At 36.2% G+C, this 11,484-nt stretch overlaps 1 protein-coding gene across 2 annotated transcripts in view; it reads right to left on the reverse strand.

The window, feature by feature from the left end:
* Nucleotides 1–11,484, reverse strand: part of DSC3 (desmocollin 3) — a 49,687-nt gene that overhangs the window by 21,173 nt on the left and 17,030 nt on the right. For both annotated transcript variants that reach the window (XM_086682671.1, XM_086682672.1), the window contains exons 5-9: nt 9,833–9,988; nt 8,400–8,544; nt 5,279–5,445; nt 2,088–2,222; nt 1,535–1,720 (exon numbers count right to left, since the gene is read on the reverse strand). In XM_086682671.1, coding sequence (XP_086538797.1) covers nt 1,535–1,720; nt 2,088–2,222; nt 5,279–5,445; nt 8,400–8,544; nt 9,833–9,988 — 789 coding nt within the window. The remainder of the gene's footprint in view (nt 1–1,534; nt 1,721–2,087; nt 2,223–5,278; nt 5,446–8,399; nt 8,545–9,832; nt 9,989–11,484) is intronic.

Consider the following 11,484-nt stretch of genomic DNA (forward strand, 5'->3'; position numbering starts at 1 on the left):
TCAGCCTACCTGACTTAAGCTGCAGCTCTGGTGAACACCTCTACCATTTATACTGATAGACTCACACCTCAAGTGCACAAAGATTCAGCTCTTCAGATTCAAAGTTTGGTCCAAAGCTAAGGAGCTCTCTCTCAGGCAGGCACAGCCACGCCCAGAAGTGCAGGAGAGCTGAGGTTCCCTGGAAGCAACCTTCAACCAGTGAGGCATGGGTATCAACAATGGGAGTTGATGGACAAATGCCCTGGGTACCACTTTTTAAGGAGATAATTCTGAAGTACATTCTACATGGTTCATTGCATGATTGAACACCAGAGGTGACTAAGTCAGTAATGCAGACTTGATTGGCTTTTTGTTCTTTTCTGTCTTAATTTTCCATTTTTACTCTGGCTTTCTAGGATCCACTTCCTAAATAGTTTCCTTCACTGAGGTCCTTGCCTCATGTTCTGCTTTCTGGAGAGTCCAAAGGAAGACTGACTGAGGTGGGCCAATACAAAGAAAATATGACCAGTACCACCTGCTTATTTCCTTTCCTACTACTATCAATTATAAAACTTCATTTTTCTTAAGTGGCTGCTTTTAGTATTCAATTTGAGTGGATCATATTATAGAAAACTGAAATAGAGGGAGGTTTGATGTTGAGAGTCACCTGGAACAAATATATTTGACTATTCACATCTGGATAGAACTTGCCAAAGTTGATTACATAATCTGTGGAAATTTTTAGTGAGGAAATAACTACAAATAGATACTGTTGTATCAAAGTCTACACCATATTGTTGTTGGCAGGAAAGTTAGCTTTATTCAATGGATGACTCCTTTACCTGCCCATAGGACAATTTTCTTTCTTGTTCGGGGCAACAAATATAAAACCAAGGGTCCTTCCCAAATAGGGCCTTCTCTGCCCTCATAACCTGCACCCTAGAATGAAACAGGGCAACCAAAAACACAATATATAGAATAAAGATATATGCTGTCTGATATAACACTGTATTTCACCCTCAAAATCACCTATAAAGGATCAGATACAACCAGGCATATATTCCAGAAAGAGAGTAAGTGAGAAGACTATGGGCTTCTGAATTATATCATGTAAGGAATAGTTAAAGGAATTAGGAATATTTATCCTAGAGAAAGTAAGTTTCAAATGGACATAGCAACCTTTTCAAAAGAATTATACTTCTGTATAGGATTAGAGCCAGACCATTAAAGACAGAACCCAGACATGGGCTAGAAGGACAATAATTCGAGCACAGTAGAAGTAAGGACTTCTGAGAATCAGAGCTCTCCAAAAACAGAATAAGCTGCCAGTGGAGATCCTCAGAACTGAGAATGTTCAAGCATAAGCTAGGTGACTAATGACTGGCAATAAAATTATGGAAGAAAGACAGCATTCAATGGGAACAGTTGGACTAAACAGACGAAGCTCTATTCCATCTTGTGGATTCTTTGATCTGAAACTGTTTGGTTGATTAAACCAATAGTTGAAGAGAACTTGTTAACTTGCCAAGTTGTCAAGTATCCATTATTACTGTACCTTTACAACGTACAAAACACCTTCATTAGTCTCTTTGTCTGTGCTGATTTTGAAATGTCCATTCTCATTCCCCTTCAAAATGGTAAAATTGGCTCTCCAGTTGGCAGTGTTAATTAAATCCTTATCTTCTATAGGTATGCGTAAGATCTCCACATTGTATGCATTTTCCTCTACTGATGCTTCATACTGAAACAGAAAGAACTCATTAAAAACGTACTTTACAAAGAGAAGTTTTACAAAGAAAGTAAAGTATTTCCTACACTCCAAAAGTATTGGTTCTTATAGTTTTTAGCTAGTGTATTTTAAAGCCATGAATCTCTCAAAGGATTATCTTTGAAATGAAAGAAATTCGTTATAAATGAAGACAAATGTTACAAGAGGATAAAATACTACTATGAGTAAATCAAGGAGATTTATATGTCAGTTGTTCAAACTTCAATTTTATTCATAAAATAAACATACATACTTCAAAGCATGACACATGTTATTAATTTATATTAAATAACAAATAACAACTGACAAGTAGACATAGATTTTGATATTATATACTTACAGTATTTTGTTTGAAAGTGGGTGCATTGTCATTTGAATCTTTAACTGTTATGATGCAAGTTGATGTACTCATCAATCCAAATAATTGACCATCCATGTCTTGTACTTTCATTATCAGTGAGTACTTATCTACAGTCTGGAAACAAAGCAAATACTTAATTAGTTTTGAAAACATTTGCTCCAACTTATAAATGAAACTTCAGTTGTGTAGTCTTCCATTTGTGTGAATCCACGCTTTTATTTGATTCCATATTTGCAGACACTTTAAGAATTGGGTAGACAGGGATAAGCTGGAAAGGTAGACAGAGGTTAAATTACAAAGAGCCATACGAAGAATTTAGACATATTTTAATTGGCTAATAGGGAAAAGTTTTATAGGAGTCATAGGGGGAGCACAAAATAAGAACACTGGAGTTTCAGAAAGAATATTCTTAATGTAGATTCAGCATAATTTGAAGTAAACTGAGCTGAAAGTCAAAGAAATCAGTTAGAGGCTCCTAAGTGGCTGAATCAGTTAAGCATGACACTCTTGGTTTCAGCTCCGGTTATGATCCCACGGTTGGTGAGACTGAGCCGCATCAGGCTGTGTTGACAGTGCAGATCCTGCTAGGGATTCTCTCTCTCTCCCTCTCGCTCTGTCCCTCCCCTGCTCGCTGTCTCTCTCTCTCTCAAAATAAATAAATAAATGTTTAAAAGTTAAAAAAAAAAGAAAGGAAACCAGTTAAAAAGCTCCTGCAATAGTCTAAGATAGGTGATCCACATCTGAGGCAGTGGCAATGAGGAGTGTAAGTGGCAATGAGAGTAAGGGTGACAGGACAGCTTCTTGGGAGTTAGCATTTAGTAGGATGTGATGGTAGATTCTATATAAAATTTCAGAGAAGAGAGAGTTGAGAATTATGCTCAGGTGTCCTATTTGGATAAAGCAGAGGGGTATCACCAACCAATGTAGCAAATGCAGAAGGACAGCCTGTGCTCTGAGGAAGTGAGCACTAGCAGGGTGAGCAAAAATGGCCAAAAAGAATGAGTTGTGCCTGGCATATACTGAATTTTATGTGCCTATGGGAAATCTAAGGAGAAATGTTCAGAAGACACTTAGATGTGTGGCCCCCTACTTACAGGAGAGTTCATAGCCAGAAATAGCACTCTGGGAGCCATTAGTATGTAGATGGTGGCTGAAATTGTAGCAGGCATCAGATTTATCGAAAAGAGGTTAAAGGATAAGAAGAGCTAAGGATAGAAGTAACAGTGGCATGTCAAGCATGGGGGAAGTAAGAAGACTAAGCGATGGACAATAAAAAGGAAAGATCAGAGGAACAGGAAAAGAAGCAGAAATCCAAGAGAAGAGAGAGTTTTAGCAAGTGCCAACAATGGACAGGGGCTTTAGGTAACAGGTGGATTTGGCAACTGGGAGGTCACTGTTGACTTTCTGTGAACAGAGTTTTGCAAATGGTGGGGTGGTGATGGATGATGAATTGATTACTTTGTGACACAATCCTGTTAACTTTCTCTTCTCTCTTACTATTCTTTAGCTATTCCTTTTGGTTTTGTTTCATTTTGTTTTTTTTACGTTTCTCCATTTTCTGGAAACCAACATTCTCACCCTGAGATGCTCCTCCTTTGGCTCTACTCTCTGATACCCTGCTTCTTCTTCCTCTAAATGCACTGGTTTTGTTTTTATATCTCCCTTGTTCATTTCTTTATTTCCTGTGTTGTTCCCCACAACACACTTTGTGGCAGTTCCCCCCAAAATCCTGTTGACTTTTTTAAAAAAATTAAGTTTATTTGTATTTATTTTGAGAGGGAGATAGAGAGCAAGCAGGGCAAGGACAGAGAGATAGGGAGATAGAATCCCAAGCAGGCTCCACACTATCAGCACAGAGCCCAATGTGGGGCTTGAACTCACAAACCCGTGAGATTATGACCTGAGCTGAAATCAAAAGTAGGATGTTCAACCCACTGAGCCACCCAGGTGCCCTCTGTTGACTTTTTTTGATCAGGAAAGCAGACCTGGGTGTGACCATAAATCTGTATCTTACAGGCTGTGTGCCCTTAAATTATTTAATTTTTCTAAGCCTCACTGTCAATGTGTAAAAACTGAGGGAAAATGCTTGTTTTCACTTGGTCACTACATCAGCTCTACCTCTTCCACATATACAAAAAACACATTCATCTTGCTCCTTCAAACCTTCCCATTTGTTATTATCATCACGTGCTTTATCACATAAAATGTACTGACCACACCCAAAAATAAAAATAATGACAAATAAAACCTTTGTACTGTTTTTGATTCCTTTCCGTGGCTTCTCATAATCCCTTCCTTTTTCTTTGCCAACCAATTCCACTGATTACTTCTGTACATTATCTGCCCAAGTCATATCGATCCTTCTATTTGTGTTATTCAGGGTGCAGTGGGAACCACTAAGTGTTTTAATAGAGCTATTTTGTACACATGAAATTGATTAATCTGCCTCAGTCAGGAATTCAGGTCTGTGAGTTAAACACAGGCTGACAAAATAGAGCAAGAGTAACAAAAATTAGAAGATTGAGTTCAATGATTTGATTCTGGTGAGTCAATCAATCTTTCTGACCGCCACGTTTGTCCTCTATAGATTGGATGTAACAACCTATCTAGTCAAACGAGGAAATTATAAAGATCGAATATAATTATGCATAAAGAATTTGAACATAAAATGCTATATACCTGATAGTGTGCTAGTACTATGATCCAAATAGTGTTACAGATTTCATAATAAGCCATCAACTAATTCCTTCCTAATAAAAAGTACATATCCACAATAACTGGATAGGAATCAGCATGTGATCTAAACCCATGGAGCATGCAACATTAATTGTCCTACATGAGAATTGAAGGCTTTCCTGAGCTGAAACCAATTAGTCACACATAAGAACAGAATAATACTCCACAGCAGCAACTTTCATAAGAAATGTATTTTGTTCCCACTCCTTCTAAACACCAATTGATCTGTATTTCTATTCCAATGGCTTTCCTTACATAAGGAAACAGAAGTCATATTTTTAAAAAAAGCATATAACATGGCTGGAAATTCTTATTGTCTTACACCTAAATAAAAGAAAATAGAAACTCCTAAGTTCACGGGAGAGCAAACTACAGTAAATGGGGTAGGGATCTAAGCCCCTGGTAAAATTATATTCTAAGGAGTGGAAAGCTACCTCTCTGTCCAAATAATGAGCGACTGTGGTGATGGCACCTGTGGTCGGATGCACAGAGAAGATCCCTGGGGACTTCGGGGTCTGCTCCAAAATGCTATACTTCAGGCGTGTGTGCATCGTATCCGGTTCATCTTTGTCTGTGGCACAAACCACTCCCACTGTAGTACCTACATGTTTTACAAAAAAAAAAAAAAGAAAGAAAGAAAGAAAGAAAAGAAAGAAAGAAAAGAAAGGAAAAGAAAAGAAAAGAAAAAAGAAAAGAGTCTTTAATTTGCAGAACTACAAAACAAATTTATGAATATCTACACTTTTCAAATTTTGACAATGGTAGTGGAAATCTAATTTTAAATGGGTTTCTTATGAGACATGTTCCATCTTTCAATAGCACCAATGAAGAGGGCTTCAAATTTATAATATAAATACTATGAGACTCTATATCAAGGCACACTTCTACTTTGCTCACAGTTAAAAAAAAATTGATAAGAAATTACTAAAAACTTATTTAAATGGCAACCAAGAATAATTTCAACACATATTCCCACATACTGCAATAACAAACCAAGCTGGAGAGAGAAATCATGTTTCCTAGGTAAATCAGATTTTTTAATTGAATTTCTGATTAATAGATAAATCAAGACTGACTTAGGGTGTAACTGTATAAGTGGTCAACTTGACCTTTCACAGTCTAGTCTCTATTCCAGTATTTTTTCTTTTCTGTGCCAGTCTTTAACGTGTTTCATTATCTTTCACCCACTTAGCATCCACACCGCACTGCCCTCAGCCCCACTTAATCCTCGGTAAGGGATTTCATACTATTCATCCTTCAGGGAGAATTTAGGTCAATTGTTTCTTCATTTGGAGCTATTAATATTTGTCATCTGTATGGAATGTAAGAATATTGCTCAGGTAAAGGATTATACATATCAAAGAGTACAAACAGGTGGTATTGTCCAGTGTAAGGTCAGTGTTCCAATGCCCATGGAAATGTAATACATAGATCCACTTTGCCTATAGCCCAGTAAGGGCTGGCCTGATGAACAAATACATAGATATATACAGTCACACAGATATTCACACACACACACACACACATGCGCGCGCGCACACACACACACACACATTTGCTGAAATACAGTATTTGAAGGAAATAAAAACCAATTAATGCCAGAAATATTAGTTTTAAATATTTTTCCCTGTAATATGTCTTTAAAATTTGTATATATGTGTGTGTACATGAACAGATACATACACACACACACACATACACACAGATAGATAAACATTATAGAGAATGTCCAGTTACATGTTCACAAATAGTGACAAGACTTTTGCAGTGGATCAATATGAAGACATGAAGTAATTATCTTATTATGAGAAAACAAATGCTATTCATCTATGTTTGCATAGAAAAAAAGTTCCTAATCTTTTTAAGGCAGAATATTTTCTTCCTGAGATTTTACTGACAGGACACAAACACTATGTTAATTCTCTGGATTAAAAACTGTTTTACTTATCACAGAAAATCCTCCGAAAATCTTCAAAACCCCTTTTCATGAGCAGTATACTTAAATATTAGTTGAGCACCCCATGTCCCAAATTCTGTGTGTGAATTAAGGCAAACTCAAAGAACACCCAGCAGTTCAGAGTATCACAGCCCAAACTGGTCTGAACCTTCTCGTGTGGGTTGCTTAAAGTACCTTGGGTTCATCTGGGAATCAAAGTACTTGCCCTTGGTTCTCATCTATCACTATCATAAAGAAGAGAATTCTCAAGAAAGACTTTGAAACTAATAATCTCTCTTTGAAAAAAAAGTAAACTGTACCAGAGTCACAGTCACTCTGAAGCTGAAAATATTATAGGTCATCTAATGTAATTAACTCCTTTTACAGGTCAGGGAACTCAAAGGGACTTCCACCATTTCCCACAGTGAATTAATCACAGACCCCAAATCAAAAACTAGGTTTTTTAAATTCCAAACCAACAATTTTTATTTTTTTAATTGTACCATATGAGTAATAAGGAGGCTAACATCTATTACATCAAATTATCCAAGTAAAATATAAAGGGGTATAGCAGATATAAAAATATACTGAAGACCTAAGTAACTACTAGAAACTTTAATAGGCAAGTTAGCAAAGTCACACTTTATGAATGAGTCCGCATTCTTTCAACGTTATTGTGAATGGCTACTTTCCATGTTGCAAGTCTCAGAAGACATCAGGGCCAACTAACCTGAACATTTTGGCTTCCCATGTCTGAGCAAGTGTTTAGAATATGTGTGTAAGCTTCTCTAGAGTTATCCCCATATTCATTCTAAATTGGAAGTAGTAAAGTAGCAGTTCTGAGAAAAGAGGTAATATAAACTAGAAATCTTTAAAAAATTGTGTTCTCAGTAGATGTCATTTAACACCTCCTTAAATAAAACCTAATATAAATATTGATATTAATTTTACTTTTATTGTAATTCTATCCTATATGTCCTGTCTTAGAGGAGAGAATGATGATAAACCCACAAAATGATCAAGTGTAATAAAGTATATAAATTGAATATGATTCCAAGATTAAATAACTGTTATCTGCTTTTATAATTAATTGATACCATATAGACCACACCAAACTCTTCTAATATCCTATAGGTTACACTCTGTTTGGATGTGATAGGATTAAATGTATTCTGGAAAGTAGATACTGGTTCAATATCATCTCAGGATAATCTGGTCTTGAGTATAAAAAAACCCAATGTCTCAAAAAAATGTGCACAAAGATATTTAGCATAATACATTTTACTTTTAAAAGTTCTCTTGCCATAAAGTCCAAAAGGAATAAGGATTGATTTAACTAAATGCAAGTCCTGAACCTCTGTACCTCAAAAAGTAGACTTAATAAAACTGAAAAGCAGCAATACAATGGGAAAATATTTGCAGTGCAACAATAGGTTAATAACCTTAATATGTAAAGAGCATTTTTAGGTAGATTTAAAAAAAGAAACAGTTAAGAGCAAGATAAACACCAAGGAACATAAGAGCAAAGGAAATGCACATACAGTTCCTAAAAGAAAAAAATACAAATGGCAAAAAAAAAGCCATATGCAAGAAAGTTCAATTTAAAAAAGTTATCTTACCAAGTCTGCTACTTTCTGGAACTTCAAAATTATAAATAGCTTCTGTGAAAATAGGGTGGTTGTCATTTTCATCCTCCACTCTGATGGGCAGTGGAAGAGGCATGTCTGCTGAATACCCATCTGCAGTTGAGGCATAGGCAATCAACTGTAAAACAGGAAAAAACAATATCAATGGTCCATTAATACAAGATTCTAGCAAGAGAGAACACTATGATTTACCTGCTACCTTCTTTGCAAATCTTTTCGATAACAAACCACTAAAAACTTCTACTCAATTCTTTTTTAATCACCCAAGCATCGAATGGGAAAACACTTTAAGTACAGTAAAGAGCATCCAATATTTGGTAGAAAGGGCTACACTTTGAATAAAACCCCATAGTATAGCCAAGTCAGAGATAATTCTGTCCATTAGACTCAGATTATACTCTTACTCTATCCATAATCAGAAAGTTATACTGGGGACAACAATTAAACTCACTGCAAACAGAAAAATCCCTACTCTACATCATCTAAATAATACCATGATTTTTCCATTTGTAACTAGCAAAGCCCTTTTATTGTTTTACTTCATAAATCACATATTTATAAGAGTTTTTCTGACAAAATGCATTTACCAGTTTCCACATTGCTAAGTAATCGAAGGGAAATGTAATATCAAATAGAATGTATTTCTATTCAGCATGTGATTATAACACCGAGTTAAAAATTTTCTAACCAAAAGCAAAGAAATGTCATGTGGTGGACATCAGTCACATTTGCTTACCAGCATCTCTTCCTTCTTCTAGGAAGAGAATCCCTCTTTCCTATGGAGGAACATTCCCCCCTGCACCACAGGGATAACCACATGACCTCATAGAATTTACCATATTACACTGAAAATTGTCTGAGTTATTCTCCATTGATTGTAAGCTCATCAATATCAGAAGACTGGCTTATTAACCTTGTTTGGATTTGGTCTCCCACTTTTGCTCCCTTATCTAGTTCCCAGACATGGTCAGAGAATCACACAAGTGGAAGGAGGGGAAAAAAAAGAAAACTAAAAGAAGAAAAAGAAGAAGAAGAGGAAGAAGGAGGAGGAGGAGGAAGAGGAGGAGGAGGAGGGAGGAGAGAAGAAGACCCTTCTAATCAACTGTGGCCACGTCCTGGAGAGAGGCAAATGTAGCATGACCAGAGAGAGAAAGCACCTCATAAACAAAACCAACTCTTGGAAATATACTGGAATATACATCCAAATACAACTAAACCTCTTTGCTCATTTTAGGCTTACCTAACAGAAGTTAAGATAAAGAGCAAATCAAATATTCCAAAATACTGCACAACTTATTTCTTTTGACTCTAAGAAGAGAATGAAGGAAGACAGAAAAGAGTCCATAGGGTATCAGAAGAAACACAGTTTAATCATTTAAAATCATGCATATCAATAAAACTCCTACATCAAAAACTTCATATTCTTCACGATCCACAGGCCGGGTACAATACAGATTTCCAGTGTCTCTTTCTATGAAAAACAAATTTAAAGGTTCTTGGTCAACTCCATGCCCACTTATTGAGTAGAAAATGGTATAGTTCTGTGCTGCATCAGATTGAACCTAAGAGGAAAAAAACACAGATGTAAAAATTTTAAATCAAAATCTGTTAAAATGCTATCTTTTTTATGTAGCTTATGCATTTATATCTTTTTATATTAAATACACTTTGGGAAAATAATAATCACATTTATCATTTCATCAACGCACAAAACAGTAAGAAGCATTTGGTAAAAGATTTTTTAAACTGCTCAATTTAATGAAAATAATGTTCAACATAAAAAGTAACCAAAGAAAATCTAATTAAAAACAATAAACCATAACCTATACAAGGAAGACTCTTCCTGGCAGAGGAAACATGAATAACAAAGGTGAGGGTTGTGTCTGGAGTGTTCAAGGTGCAGCAAAGAGGCCACTGTGATTGCAGCAGGGAAAGCCAGTAGTCAGCAAGAAGTAAGAGATAAGGCCACATCATATCAGGGATTTCAATGCTGTTGACTCTTCCCTACAAACAGGTGGAAAGCCATTGGAGACTTTAGACAAGAGTGATATTGTGTAAGTTATATTTTAAAAAGATAATACTTGGTGTTTTTTTTAGGACTAAATGGGGGTGGGTGGGTAGGTAAGCAAAGAAGCAGGAAGACCACTTGGTTACTGTAAGAATTCATGGGAGTAATGATGGTTTGTTAGACAGCATGTAGCAGTAGAGATGGTGAGAAGTGCTTAGATTCTGTATATAATTTGAAGGTACAGCCAACAGAATTTGTCGATAGGTTGGACGTGTAGCGTGAAGATGACACTATGTCAGAGGGTGCTGACATCCCCTAATATCTATTCTGCCCATGTTCCTTTGTATGAGAATTTATAGCTGAGTGCAAGATTGCCCAAAAGAAAGACACTTCCCAGGCTCCCTTACAATTAGGTATGGCCACATGAAAAGATCACGTCAATGAGATATAACCAAAAATTATATATGCAAGATCTAGACTGTGCCTAGAAAGTGAAGGAATGGGTCCCCCCATGTGGACACAGAATGATGCGCTCTCTTGAACCTGCAGAGATGGTCAAACTAAAAAAAAAAAAAAAAAAAAAAAAAAAAGTCTAGGTACCTGGTGATTTTTTTATATTAAATATCTCTACTAGATCATACTTTCACATAAAATAAATAAATCTGTCATGCATAAGCCACTTAGTGACATTTTGGTTCCTGAATTACTTGCTACCCCATCATGGAGGAAACAGCATGTCCCTTGGTTGTAGATTCTGCAGTGTAGCTTGGAGACTCATTCCTGAAAGTTCAACCTAAAGTTTGTTTCTTCAGTCCCCGCCACAATTCTATAAATGGCTTATGTGCTGCAATAAACCACTCTCTGTTAACTACTTAGAGGGACGTATGTTCTCTACAACTAAAACCTTACCAAACCGACTCTGATGCCCTAACAACTGAAAGAATGAGGTGTCATTAACGGAGACGGTTGGACGTTTTTAGGAGAAAACACAAATTTTTTGTTTTCTGCATATGTTAAGTTTGAAATATCCGTTAAGCTTTCAAGTAGAAA

Source organism: Puma concolor, chromosome D3, assembly GCF_028749965.1.
Source record: "Puma concolor isolate L17-30 chromosome D3, mPumCon1.1.hap2, whole genome shotgun sequence".
Lineage (NCBI taxonomy): Eukaryota > Metazoa > Chordata > Mammalia > Carnivora > Felidae > Puma > Puma concolor.